Raw genomic sequence first — 13,456 nt, 5'->3', positions numbered from 1 at the left:
TTTGGATATTAACTCTTTATCAGATATATGATTTGTAAATATTTTCTCCCATTCATTAGGTTGCCTTTTCATTTTGTAGCTGGTTTCTTTTGCTGTGCAAAAGCTTTTTAGTTTGATGTAGTCCCCACTTGTTTATTTTTGCTCTTCTTGCCTTGCTTTTGGAGTCAGATTTAAAAATCCAATGCCTATTGGCTAGCCTGGTGGTGTAGTGGTTAAGTTTGTGCGCTCCACTTCAGTGGCCTGGGTTTGGTGGGTTCATATCCCGGGCATGGACATAAATACCACTCATCAAGCCATGCTGAGGCAGTGTCCCACATACAAAATAGAGGGCACAGATGTTAGCTCAGTGACAATCTTCCTCAAGCAAAAAGAGGAAGAGTGGCAACAGATGTTGGCTCAGGGCCAGTCTTCCTCACCAAAATAAAATTTCAACGCCAAGACTGATGTCAAGAAGCTTACCGCCTATGTTTCCTTCTGAGAGTTTTATGGTTTCAGGTCTTACATTCAAGTCGTTAATCCATTTTGAGTTGATTTTTGTGTATAGTCTAAGATCATGGTCCAGTTTCCCCAACATCATTTATTGAAGAGACTGTCCTTTCCCCATTGTATATTCTTGGCTCCTTTGTCATAAATTAATTGACCATATATGTGTGAGTTTATTTCTGGGCTGTTTTGTTCTGTTGACCTTTGTGTCTGTTTTTATGCCAATACCATATAGTTTTGATTACTATAGCTTTGTAATATAATTTGAAATCAGGGAGCATGATGCCTCCAGCTTTGTTCTTCTCTCTCAAGGGTCTTTCATGGTTCCGTACAAATTGTAGGATTGTTTGTTCTATTTCTGAAAAATGCCATTGGAATTTTGATAGGGATTACATTGAGTCTGTAGACTGCTTTGGGTAGTATAGATATTTTTAACAATATTAATTCTTCCAATTCATGAGCATGAAATATCTTTCCATTTATATGTGTCATCTGCAGTTTCTTTCATTGTTCTATAGTTGTCAATATACAGATCTTTCACCTCCTTGGTTAAATTTATTCCTAGGTATTTTATTCTTTTTGATGCAAGTGTAAATGGGATTTCTCTTGCTGATAGTTCATTATTAGTGTGTAGAAATCCAATAGATTTTTGCATGTTGGTTTTGTATCTTGCAACTTTACTGAATTCATTGATTAGCTGTAACAGTTTTTGGTGGAGCCTTTAAGTTGTTATATATATAATATCGTGCCATCTGCAAAAATGAGAGTTTTACTTCTTCCTTTTTGATTTGGATGCCTTTTCTTTCTTTTTCTTCCCTAATTGCACTGGCAAGGACTTCAAATAGTATGTTGAAAAAAAGTGGTGAGAGTGGGCATCCTTATCTAGTTCCTCATCCTAGAGAAAAAATTTATAACTTTTCACCATTGAGCATGATGTTAGCTGTGGGCTTGTCATGTATGACCTTTATTATGTTGAGGTACATTCCCTCTATTCCCACTTTGTTGACAGTTTTTATCATAAATGGGTGTTGAATTTTGTTAAATGCTTTTTCTGCATCTATTGAGATGATCATATGATTTTTATCCTTCATTTTATTAACGTGGTGTATCACACTGATTTGTCAATGTTGAACTATCCTTGCATCCCTGGAATAAATCCCACTTGATCATGGTGTATGATCCTTTAATGTATTGTTGAATTCAGTTTGCTAATATTTTGTTCAGGATTTTTGTATCTATATTCATCAGGGATATTGGCTTGTAATTTTCTTTTCTTGTGGTGTCCTTGTCTGGTTTTGGTATCAGGGTAATGCTGGCCTTGTACAATGAGTTTGGAAGTGTTCCTTAGTACATTTTGGAAGAGTTTGAGAAAGATTGGTATTAATTCTTCTTTGAATGTTTGGTAGAATTCACCAGTGAAGCCGTCTAGTCCTGGACTTTTGTTTATTGGGAAGTTTTTGATTACTGAGTCAATCTCCTTACTAGTAATTGGTCTGTTCAGATTTCCTGTTTCTTCATGATTCAGTCTTGGTAGGTTGTATGGTTCTAGGAACTTACCCATTTCTTCTAGGTCATCCAATTTGCTGGCATATAATTGTTCACAATCCTTTGCATTTCAGTGGTATCAGTTGTAATATCTCCTCTTTCATTTCTGATTTTGTGTCCCCTTCTTTTCTTGATGAGTCTAAGTAAAGGTTTGTCAATTTTGTTTATCTTTTCAAAGAACCAGCTCTTAGTTTCATTGATCTTTTCTATTGTCTTTTAGTCTCTGTTTCATTTTTTTCTGCTCTGATCTTTGTTATTTCCCTCCTTCTGCTAACTTTGGGCTTCATTTGTTCCTTTTCTAGTTCTTGAGGTGTAAAGTTAGGTTGTTTCTTTGGGATTTTTCTTGTTTCCTGATGCAAGCATTTATTGCTGTGAACTTCGCTCTTAGAAACTACTTTTGCTGTATCCCATAAGTTTTTTTTTTTTTTAAAGATTTTATTTTTCTCCTTTTTCTCCCCAAAGCCCCCCGGTACATAGTTGTATATTTCGTTGTGGGTCCTTCTAGTTGTGGCATGTGGGATGCTGCCTCAACGTGGCCTGATGAGCAGTGCCATGTCCGCTCCCAGGATTCGAACCAACGAAACACTGGGCCGCCTGCAGCGGAGCGCGCGAACTTAACCACTCGGCCACGGGGCCAGCCCCCTGTATCCCATAAGTTTTATTTCCATTTGTCTTAAGGTATTTTTTTATTTCTCTTTTGATTTCTTCTTTGACCCACTGGTTGTTCAGTAGCATGTTGTTTAATCTTCACATATTTGTGAATTTTTCAGTTTTCTTCTTGTAGTTGATTTCTAGTTTCATCCCATTGTGGTTGGAGGAGATGCTTGATATAATTTTAGTCTTAAGTTTATTAAGACTTGTTTTGTGGCCTAACATCTGATCTATATGGAAAATATTCCATGTGCACTTGAGAAGAATGTGTATCCTGTTGCTTTTCGATATAATGTTCTGTATATACCTGTTAAGTCCATCTGGTCTAATGTGTTGTTTAAGGCCAATATTTCCTCATTGATTTTCTGTCTGGATGATCTATCTATTGATGTAAGTGGGGTTTTAAAGTCCTCTACTATTATTGTATTGCTATGTCTCTCTTTAGGTCTGTTAATATATGCTTTATATTTTTAGGTGCTCCTATGTTAGGTGCATATTTACAAATGTTAGACCCTCTTGTTGGACTGCCCTCTTTATCACTATGTACTGCCCTTCTTTGTCTCTAACTATAGTCTTTATTTTAAAGTCTGTTTGTCTGATAGAAATATAGCTAACCCAGCTTTCTTTTCATTTCCATTTGCATGGAATATCTTTTTCCATCCCTTCACTTTCAGTCTGTGTGTGAAGTGAGTCTTACATTTACATTTCACTTACATCTGAAGTGCATCTCTTGTAGGCAGCATATAGATGGGTCTTGTTTTTTTAGCCATTCAGCCACTCTGTCTTTTGACTAGAGAATTTAGTCCATCTACATTTAAAGTAATTAGATAGGTATGTACTTATTGCCATTTTGTTATTGTTTTCTGGCTGTCTTGTAGTTCCTCTCTGTTCCTTTCTTCTTATCTTGCTCTCTTCCTTTGTGGTTTGATGACTTCCTTTAGTGGTATGCTTTCTTTAGATTCCTTTCTCTTTCTCCTTTGTTTACCTTACAGGTTTTTGCTTTGTGGTTACCGTTAGGCTTACAAGTAACAACTTATAACAGTCCACTTTAAGTTGGTAACAACTTGAGCTTGAACACATTCTAAAGCTCTACATTTTTACCACTCTCTCTGTTTTATGTTTTTGATGTCATATTTTACATCTTTGTATCCTGTGTATCCCTTAACTAATTATTGTAGTTACAATTTTTACTGCTTTCATCTTTTAATCTTAATGCTAGCTTTATAAGTGATTAATCCACCAACTTTACTATATATTTACATTTACCAGTGAGATTTATACTTTCATATGTTTTCTTGTTACTAATTAGCACTCTTTCTTTTCAGCCCAAAGAAGTCCCTTTAACATTTCTTGTAATGCTGACTTAGTGGTGATGAACTCCTTTAGCTTTGCTTGTCTGGAAAACTTTCTCTCTCCTTCAGTTCTGAATGATAACTTTGCTGGGTAGAGTATTCATTGGAAGGTTTTTTCTTTCAGTACTTTGAATATATCATGCCACTCCTTTCTGGGCTGCAAGGATTCTGCTGAAAAATCTGCTGATAGTCTTATGAGGGTTCTTTATACCTAACAAGTTGTTTTTCTCTTGCTGCTTTTAAGATTCTCTCCTTCTCTTTAACTTTTGACATTTTAATTATGTCTTGGTGTGTGTCATGTACTCGCAAGAGGCCTCTGGACTCCTTCCTTTTAGGTTTATTTTTAGGGTGGAGGTTTTCAAGTCTGTCCTCCAGATAAACCAGGCAATTCTGAGAGAGAATTACTAACAGATTAGGTTTGTCACAAATGTCAAACCTCTCCCTCCTATGTTCCCATAGCAATTTTGACATCTTTTTATAATTATGTCAGAGCTTTCTTTGAGGGCAAAGTCTCTTGTGTGGCTCTAGAACATAGGATGGTGCCTGCCATAAAGTGTTCGATAAATGTTTAATGAATAAATTCTCTCTCACCCACATCCTTTCTTGGTATTGATGAACTCAAAGTGTAGCTCTTGAAGGAACATATTAGTTCTTAGATGTGGCCCAATGAGGACTCAGTACAGCTCTTTTAAAATGAGTATTTACTGACTAAGATAAGAGGAAACCAAAATTATCAAGTATAATATCTTCCTAGGCTGGCTAGAAATGTCTTCTCTTAGGATCCTGACGCAGAAGGAAGCGATGATGAGATTCTGATTTCTATACCTTGAGGTTGACTTGAAATCAAGAATAAGAATATCAAATATAAGACTTGCCACTGCAGATCCATCAAAAGCAAGAAATGTGATTGGAATTTGTCTACCAGTCTTGTCCCCAAGGACATGAGTGGACATGCTGGGGGTGGGGGTGGTGGGGGTGGTATTTGTTTCACTTGCCACCTGTGCTTTGTTGCAGGAGGGAAGACAGGCCAAAGAGCTTGGAGCTTTGGAGGAAATTTTAGGTCCTTAGGTTCAAGATATGTTTATTTTTAACTGCTGCTTTAAAACAGATTCAAAGAAAACATATTTGACCAGATTCTAATCCTTTTACTGCCAAAGAGGCTTCACTTAAAGAGTATGGAACATTTCATAATCAGGAACACTTTAGCCCCTATGGGCAAGAAAATGGGGTAGCTGTTTGGCTAAACTGCCCTGGCAGTCCTTTTGTCCCACTAATGTATAGAAGCCTCAGGAAGGCATAGAGCATGTTGTCCTGTTCCACCCTAGCCATTCCCAGCATCTGGCAGGCTGTCAGGCACTCTGGGAAGGCCAATAGGCCCACTTACGTCTCATCAAACAGGGGTTCCAGGGTCCTCCGTTTCACTGAGGTCTTCTTACGACTTGCCCACCTCCTTTCTGGCAACAAGTAGACACGGACGTAGGGATCAGCTCCACTGATGGTACAGGGTGTGAGGTTTCTGATTTTGTTTCAAAGACATTAAAGAAAGAAAGCCCCTGGTTTTGAAACATTGAAAATACTCATTTGGAGAAAGCTGTAGTTTGCCACTCAGATCTAGATGGCCTTGAAGATAAAAATGCCCTGTAGTCTAGATGACCAAAAAAGCAAAAGACTGCAGAATTTGGAGGACAAAACATTAGATACATGGTTTTGAAAACACGCATTTTTGTAAAGTCTGGAGCAAATACTTTCCATCTAAAGGAAGTTGGAGATTCCCACTTGAGAAAATGTACTGGCTCCCAGCCACCCTAGACAGGTTTGCAGTGGTGTCTGAACAAAGCCCTTGGCTCTGGAGCCCATCAGCACTGTTGAGGATCTTGTCACTCACAGCATGCAGGCCTTCAAACCTCACTCCTTCCCAGTCTATTTACTTGTCTACTTTAGGGCCATCCACCCCTGCCATTGCTCCAAGTACCCCTACTCTGGTTTTTGGCCACTTAATCCTCCCAAAGGACCTTTCCTGGCCCCAGCATCCCTTTACCTGCAGCCATTGATTAGCACACTGAGGCAGCGCCGGAGACTCACGTAGCGCACTGTGAGCTGAATCTCACCCAGCCCCCGCTGCCTGAGATCCCCGCCTCTGTAAAGAAAGAGCTTGTCACTTCTCTTGCCATTACCAGCGTTGGCCTCTCCCCACATCCCCAAGACAGAGGCATGGCCTGCTTTAGGAACGCAGAGCCATGTGGGTTAATAAAATAATTCTCAGTAGGTCCCTTTCAGTTAGAAGTCAGTTCCTCACAGCACTCATGTATGATTATCCTACTTCACAGTAGGAAAAGCATGAACCCGGGCGTGGGATCTGCCTTTATACCACGGTTTCATGTGGGACCTTAGGTGAGTCGTTTGACCTTTATGATAGTAAGTTATTGTGAAGATAAAATTAATCAAATACAGTCATGCATTGCTTAACAGGGATATGTTCTTAGAAATGCATTGTTAGGCGATTTTGTCATTGTATGAACATCATAGGGTGTGTTCACACAAACCTAGATGAAATAGCCTACTACATACCTAGGCTGTACAGTACGAATCTTATGGGACCACTGTCATATCTGTGGTCCGTTGTTGACCGGAACGTCATTACACAGCAGATGACGGTAACATGCTAAGCCCATAGTAAACAATAAATGGCAGCCACTTATTACATAATTCCACATTCTAAGCTTTCCATATCATCCCAGTAGACTTTAGAATTCAGGAAATATCTCTGCCGTAAGGAACTTTAACAACCAAAGTCGAGCATCTGTTTTACAGTTGGTAGGTAGCTAGAGCCACACCAGACTGTTTGGGGTGCAAGCAAACCCTTTCTCTCCCCATCTTGTGTTCTTTCTGCCACATCGTGCTGCCTCTCGTGGAGCCATTTTGTGAAAAAACAGAACTTGCACGGAAAAGAAAGTTAGCTACTTTTCCACCCAGGGAGGTATTTTTCATGCAGGTGATTTTAGAAAAGATTAAGCAGAGAGGTGCATACTCAATGTTGAGGCTGATATCTGTCAGGTCAAAGCAGGAAGAGGCCAGGGAGTTGAGCGAGGACATGCTGGGAGCCAGCCTCTTGGGCGGCCATGCGAATGGGGAGGCAGGGCATTTCATGGGTCTGGGTGACTTGATGGGCCCTGGCGAGTGGGGGCCTGGGACAGTCAGGAAGATGGTGGCCGAACTCTTCTTCTCCCCCTTGGGCTCACAGAACCCTTTGGCACTGTCCTTGCCTTTGGCCTCTGGGCCTGTCTCTTGGGGTGTGGGCTCGGTGGCAGCAGTGGTGGCACTGGTGGTTGTCGTGGTGCACTTGGAGGCTTCCTTGGTATCAGAAGCAGGGTCTGGGGGGCATGGCAGATCTGTAGGGCCCTCTCCCTGGGGTGGGGCTTTGGGGCCCTGGTTGGTGGCCACCTTCTTAATGAACAGAGGGCCTTTCTTTAGGGCTTCATGTCCTGTGTATGGGCTCCCCAGCTCTCGTTCTTCCACACGCAGGAACTGCAAGCAGACGACAGGGTTGTTTATAGGCTGGGCCCACCTCTTCCACTTTCTCCTCCTCTGCTCTCACATTAACCTCTGGGAAATGGTTCCTTCTCCTCTTTTCTGGAAGGAACAGTTTTCTCAAAACTCAGTTCCTTCCTGACTGCCTAATCCATAGATTCTTCCCCCTAGACCATATCTTCCTTAACCTCTCTTGGCCCCTGGCCCCCTCTGACCAATGCTTCTCTGTCTTTTCCCTTCCTCTTGCCTCACTAGTGGGTCTTCATGAAGACTCAGTCCTGGCCCCCTTCTCTCTCTGTAGTCGCACCAGCTGCTGGAGTCTCACAGCATGCACTTTCCCTCTGTGCAGGGGACTCCCAGATCTACACCTCCAGTCTTGCCCTCACCTTAAGCTTCACATATGTTACCAGCTGCTTTCTGGATATGGTCATTTCCAGCTGTCACCTCATTCACCATTGCTTTCTCTAAAATGTGTTTCCTATACAGGCACATCCCTGGGCTCCTAGCACCAGAGTTTCAAACCTCGGCCATTGTGTTTCTCCTTCCCCCTTTCCCCTCAGTCATCAATTATCAAGAGCCTTCCTAGGGACTTTCATTTCCAGTAATATGGCGGGCAGAATATTCTAAAAAACCTCTTGTTAGGAATGCCCAACAAAATGAACAAACATCCTTTTAAATGCATAGCCAAATTCACAAGAAAGTAAAAAAAATCTCTAGGGTTTCAAAAGAAAGAGAACTGAAAAATAAAGGTTAATCTTTCCTAGGGTCATTTATCAACCTTGGAATCTAGGGGTTAGGAGAAGAGGCCTTGGGTGGATGTGAGGCTGGGGGTTGGAGCAGGACCCACGAGGGTGGGATCTCTGTAGTGAAGAAGTCATCCAGGATAAATGTTCCACTCTCCAGCAAAGACTGATGACAAGAAATGTGTCTGTCTCAGCCTATACTCTGGTTGGGAGGAAATAAAGTCTTTGTTGAGAATATGGCGCCTTATAGGCCTGTCTCATATGAATTTTGGGTTCATATTTATACTACCTGTAGGGTCTTGAAACCCAAAGTTAAAAAATTAACATAAAAATGGACCCAGTTTATAATGCCCCTGAGGTACTCAGTTGCAGTGAAAGCAGAACCTCTTTGGAAGTGAACCACCTCAATCCAGGTCACAAAAGAACACTGAACACGTGTTTGCAATCCAAGTTACCAAACTCAGAAATGAGTAACCATGGAAAAGCATCAGCAGATACAACAAACATCAAAGTTTAACTCCCAAGATCTTCAGATAATAGAATTAACAGACATACATTATAACATAAGTATTTTTAAATGATTAAAGATGGAGTAGAAACAGGAGAAGATAATAAAACACAATGAAAAAAGACAAGGTGGATTTGGAAAAGAAAATCAGAAATGAAAAATAGCCTTTGAAATAAAAACCATGAACAGGTTAAACAGCTGATTAGGCATAACCAAAGAAAGAATTAGTGGTCTGGAAGACAGATCTGAGGAAATTAGGATGGGCCCCAAGAGATAAAGAGATGGAAAAGATGAAGGTGAGGTCAGGTCAAGACATGGAGGAGATGATGAGATGGTCCAGCATAGAAGGGGTTCTAGAAGGAAGGATTAAAAGAATGAGAGAGGCAATATTTGAAGAGAGAGTGGCTGACAATATTCCACAATTCATGAAAAATATGAATCCATCTCCTAGCTTCTTCCCAACACAGAGCAGATACTTAATGCAGGGCAATCCACCTTGCTCCATAGCCAGAGCTCCACCCCCACCCACACTGGGGGACAGGGGAGATATTTACCCGAAGCACCAGCCTCATGGAGATGAGGCTTTCCAGGCCTGAATGGTCCAGCTGAAAGCGCTGCTCCAGGGTAAGGTCTGCACAGGGTAGAATCTGGCACAGGGGGACCTCCAGCACTCCCAGAGCACACTCCTGGTCATCGTCAAGCACCTGGACAGTGGGCCAGTCACAAAACAAGAGGATAACCAAGCCCCACCCCCACCACCCCCACTCTCTGGGTCCCAGCCAATTCTGAGTTCACTTCAGTAAGTATGTACTATGCTTCTACTGGCCTCTTGTCCTGTTCTGAAAACTGGGAATGGCACCAGGCCTAGTCCCTGCCTTTAGTCAAGGGAAGAGAGTAACTCAGGGTAGAGGCAATTATGATGCCCAGGGCCAGGGGGGCTTTAGGGACTGATGAGCTCTGCTGCTCCATGCTGGGACATCCAGACAGGGCTGAGGGCCCCGAAAGATCCCAGTCCTTCCACTTGTTGGTCATGAGATCTCAGACAAGCCATTGTGGGAGCTTCTTTGCTCATGTGTAAAATGAAGATATCTCTGTCCACAGATCTTTTGTGAAAACTAAATATCTTCTTTTAGAAAGCACATCATCATTAATGTCCTGGGTAGATTCCAACACAGGTCACTCTGGGTGCTATGTTCCAGCTGGGAAGACTCTTGCAGAGAGAGCCAAGGGACTTGAGGATTGTCATTTCATGGCCTCTCACTCAGTGACCTTGGGCACAGCCTCATGAAGATGCGGGGCCTCAGTATCCTGTCCCTCACGGAAGGGGCTGACTGTACCGCCAGGAGAACCTGCTCAAGGTGCACTTCGAGCTCCCACCCTTCCCGGCTTCGACACCGCTTAGCTCTGTTCCAAGAGCCCAACTTGAAGCAAACCTTCAGATGCAGCTGCTCCGCTGCCACGTTCTGCACAAAGAAGGAGAACACCTGGCTCCACACGGGGTCCTTGCTGTGGGGACAGGTCTGGGGACGGAAGAGGGAGAGATGATTGAAGGGGGTTGGGCAGAGTAGGATACTGCCACCCTCTCCTCCCATTCTGACCACCGGTACCCTGGGGAGCCCACTGTCTGCCCAGGCCATGCACTCTACAGCTTGTGGGAAGCTCTCGGGCAGGGCAGCCAGACTCAAAGGCAAGGAGAGGTTTGCCAGGAAGCTTTACAGGGGCTGAAAATCATGCTTGCATTAGAGCTTGCTTCCAGGGGAGGGGTCAGCAGGATTTCTGCTGCTGGACTGAGAAACTTGGTGGGTGGTGAGAAGGACACAGGGCTTCGAGCTGTCTAAGCTTGAACCCTAGTTCTCCTGCTTGCCAGCATGTGCCCTTGGGCAAGTCACTGATTTGACCTGCAGATTCTTGAACTATGAAACTATTTTGCCTACTAGGCCCTAAGGGCAAAGCAAATTCCCCATTTCCTTATTCCATGGCCACTCACTAAGCTATCTTACCTTGCTTGTGTGTGTCTTCTTGCCTACAGATAACTTGACATAGGAAGAAGGGTCTCTGCTGACCTTATTCTGTGAGGGGGCAAATCCACAGTGAAGGTGGCACCATCAGTGTCAGCTTGAGACACCACCCTCCCACCCCCTATCCCACCTCCCAACCCCCAGGAGCATCAGTGGGACCTGGGGCCAGCCAATTGCTTCCCTTTGAGAGATGGCTACCCAGGCGCACCCAGGACCCCTGGGCTGCCATTACTGTGCAAGCAACAGGGCAAGGCTGACTCCAGGGGGAGGTTCCAACTTAAAGACAGGAGGTCTGAGCCGGCCAGCTGGGCACAGGCTCTTGTTCCCTGGAGCTGTAGAGACAGAGAGGGTGGAGTCAAGTTCTGGCTCCTCCCTTAGCTATGTGACCCAGGCACTTAACCTTCTGGGTCCTATTTGTAAAATGGCAATAGAAACAGACACACAGTCATCATGGTACTTGGACATAACAAACGTGGGATGAGTTGCCAAGTTTGGTGCCTGACACACACTGGCCTCAGTGAATGGCAGCGCCTGCCATGCCCAGGCTATGTGCGCACAGCTTGGCGCACAGAAGACACCGGGCTCGGTTACTCTGGGGAAAAGGAGCCGTGACTTGCTCTTACTCAAGTTTTCAGCCACACACACCTTGGCAAATCTGGAGAGTTTTTTGGCTCGATATTCGCCATTCAGGTAGTCAAAAGGGTTTCTCTGCAGCACAAAAAGAATAGGGTAAGTGAGCAGCACAACATTTGTAAATGTCCATTTTTAATTGGACCTTTGAAAGGGATGGGCACAAGGCAGGGTGTGTGTGGCACTCTGGCCATGTCACCACTCACCGGCAGGTTGCAGGCGCTCTCCAAGAAGACCACAAGGATGGCAGTGGACAGGCCACCATGGTCCTACAAGAAGACACAGACCCTCACTGGGTGCCCCAGCAGCAGGAGACACAGATTGGTTTTGGAGAAGCCTGTCTGTGGCCAAAGGAAGCCAGCCAGCCCTTGCTCTCCAGCCTAGCCATCAGCTCCCTCACCACCTATCTTTTTTGTTGAGGCTGTGAATGCAACTGCAGCATGACAAATTCAAGTCAGACACAAGGGTGGATTTTCCCTATGAACTAGGCTGATGGGCACTAAGAGAGCTTTGAAGGATCCCATCTTCCCTGAAGATGGCTGAGATGCTGAGAGGCCATCTGCTGAGATCAGGAGCTGCAGTGTGTGGAGACAAGGGCTGAGGGACATGTCCTCCAGAGGGTGGGGCTGGCCAGAGGACTCTCTGAGCAAGATCTGGGGGCTTCATCTCCCTCCACAGGCACAGCCCACACACAGACCAGTCCTGCCACAAGTCCCCACCCCCACCTTTCTGCTAGGGAGCCCCAACACCCTGCACTCACCTCAGTCAGAGCTTCCGGGTCAGCGATCAGTGACAGCCACTCCAGCCGCAGGTGCAGCCGCCCGCTGGTTGTGTCGTTCAAGACAAACCACTGCAGGGAGAGCAGGGAGAGGAAAGCTTGGGGAAGGGGCCAGGGAGATGCTACTGACCCTCTGCAGGCAGCTCAGTTCTGGCACCAGGTGGGGCCCAGACAGGCGGCTTGAGGGACGGGGAGTGGAGGTTTTATGGAAGTGCTATGCTTTGGGATGGAAAACACTCCTACTCAGGTCTTACCCATCCCAGCCTGTCCTCTCTGTAACGTGACCACCTCCTGCTAGAGGTCCTTGGTCTGGGGGCATTTCCAGGGAAGCTCTTCCAACCAAGGCCCTGGCAGGTTCCCTGGGCCCATCTGTGCCTCACCCAGCTCTTGCGCCTGAGGACAGGCATGTGTGGCTCAGCACAGAATGGCCCATTTCATAGGACTAGCTGAGCTGAAGGAGCCTGCCAGAGCTGTCCACGGGGAGGGGGTTGCAGGCACCAACTCTACCTCATCCACCACTCTGTTCGTCATGACGTCCCCGAGGCAGATCTGTAGGCTGGAATACACAGGGAGCGAGGGGTCAGCCCAGCTCAGAGAAGGCAAGAAGCAGAGGGCGTGGAGGCCCAACTTGGAAGCCATTTTCAGATATCTGAGTGGGGCCTTCAAGATAGAGGATCTTATTTATCCCAAGGAGCCAATGGGAGACCACTTTCAGCTCAGGCACTGGAAGGACTGTCTGATCATCAGAGCTGCTCCCATTGGGCATGCTGCCTGGGGAGGGAGGTGGCTCCGATCCCCAGAGGAGAATAAGCAGATGCTGCTGGACACATCAGCTCTGGATTTCTAAATGGCAGTGCTACTGGCATTTTGAGTGAGATGATTCTTCATTGTGCAAAACTGCCCATGCATTGCAGGAATTTAGCTTCCCTGTCCTGTGCCCTCTAAATGCCCGTGGCCACCACCTCCTGCAGTCATTGTAACAACCCCAAATGCCCCTCCATTTCCAAAACTGCCCAGATGCCCTGCGTGCAAAGAGATAGCCCCCACATTCACAGCATGCCTCCCATCTACCCTGACCCAAGCCCAAACGGAAGGTCCTGACAGCCAGAGGGGAAATTAATTTCATGTAACTGTTGGGAATGTGCTTGAGCTCCAAACACACTTGAAATCAGTTACATAAAACATAAACCACAAACCACACTTCTAATCTGCAACATTAC

The 13,456-nt window shown here is 44.9% G+C and overlaps 1 protein-coding gene across 2 annotated transcripts in view; it reads right to left on the bottom strand.

The window, feature by feature from the left end:
- The window catches only part of ESYT3 (extended synaptotagmin 3), a 49,297-nt gene that overhangs the window by 5,198 nt on the left and 30,643 nt on the right, over positions 1 to 13,456 (bottom strand). Inside the window, exons 11-20 of one of the 2 annotated variants that reach the window (XR_011527581.1) lie at positions 12,744 to 12,792; positions 12,219 to 12,308; positions 11,665 to 11,727; positions 11,474 to 11,536; positions 10,811 to 10,879; positions 10,244 to 10,330; positions 9,365 to 9,514; positions 7,060 to 7,556; positions 6,070 to 6,168; positions 5,416 to 5,485 (exon numbers count right to left, since the gene is read on the bottom strand). Coding sequence is in view for 1 of the 2 variants with exons in the window: in XM_070577561.1 (XP_070433662.1) it covers positions 5,416 to 5,547; positions 6,070 to 6,168; positions 7,060 to 7,556; positions 9,365 to 9,514; positions 10,244 to 10,330; positions 10,811 to 10,879; positions 11,474 to 11,536; positions 11,665 to 11,727; positions 12,219 to 12,308; positions 12,744 to 12,792 (1,299 nt within the window). In the remaining variant the exon portion in view is untranslated. Of the gene's footprint in view, positions 1 to 5,415; positions 5,548 to 6,069; positions 6,169 to 7,059; positions 7,557 to 9,364; positions 9,515 to 10,243; positions 10,331 to 10,810; positions 10,880 to 11,473; positions 11,537 to 11,664; positions 11,728 to 12,218; positions 12,309 to 12,743; positions 12,793 to 13,456 lie in introns of both variants that reach the window. The other variant, XM_070577561.1, reaches the window with a different exon arrangement.

This window comes from Equus przewalskii, chromosome 15, assembly GCF_037783145.1.
Source record: "Equus przewalskii isolate Varuska chromosome 15, EquPr2, whole genome shotgun sequence".
Classification (NCBI taxonomy): Eukaryota; Metazoa; Chordata; class Mammalia; order Perissodactyla; family Equidae; genus Equus; species Equus przewalskii.
This window is presented reverse-complemented; position numbering and strand designations above follow the sequence as displayed.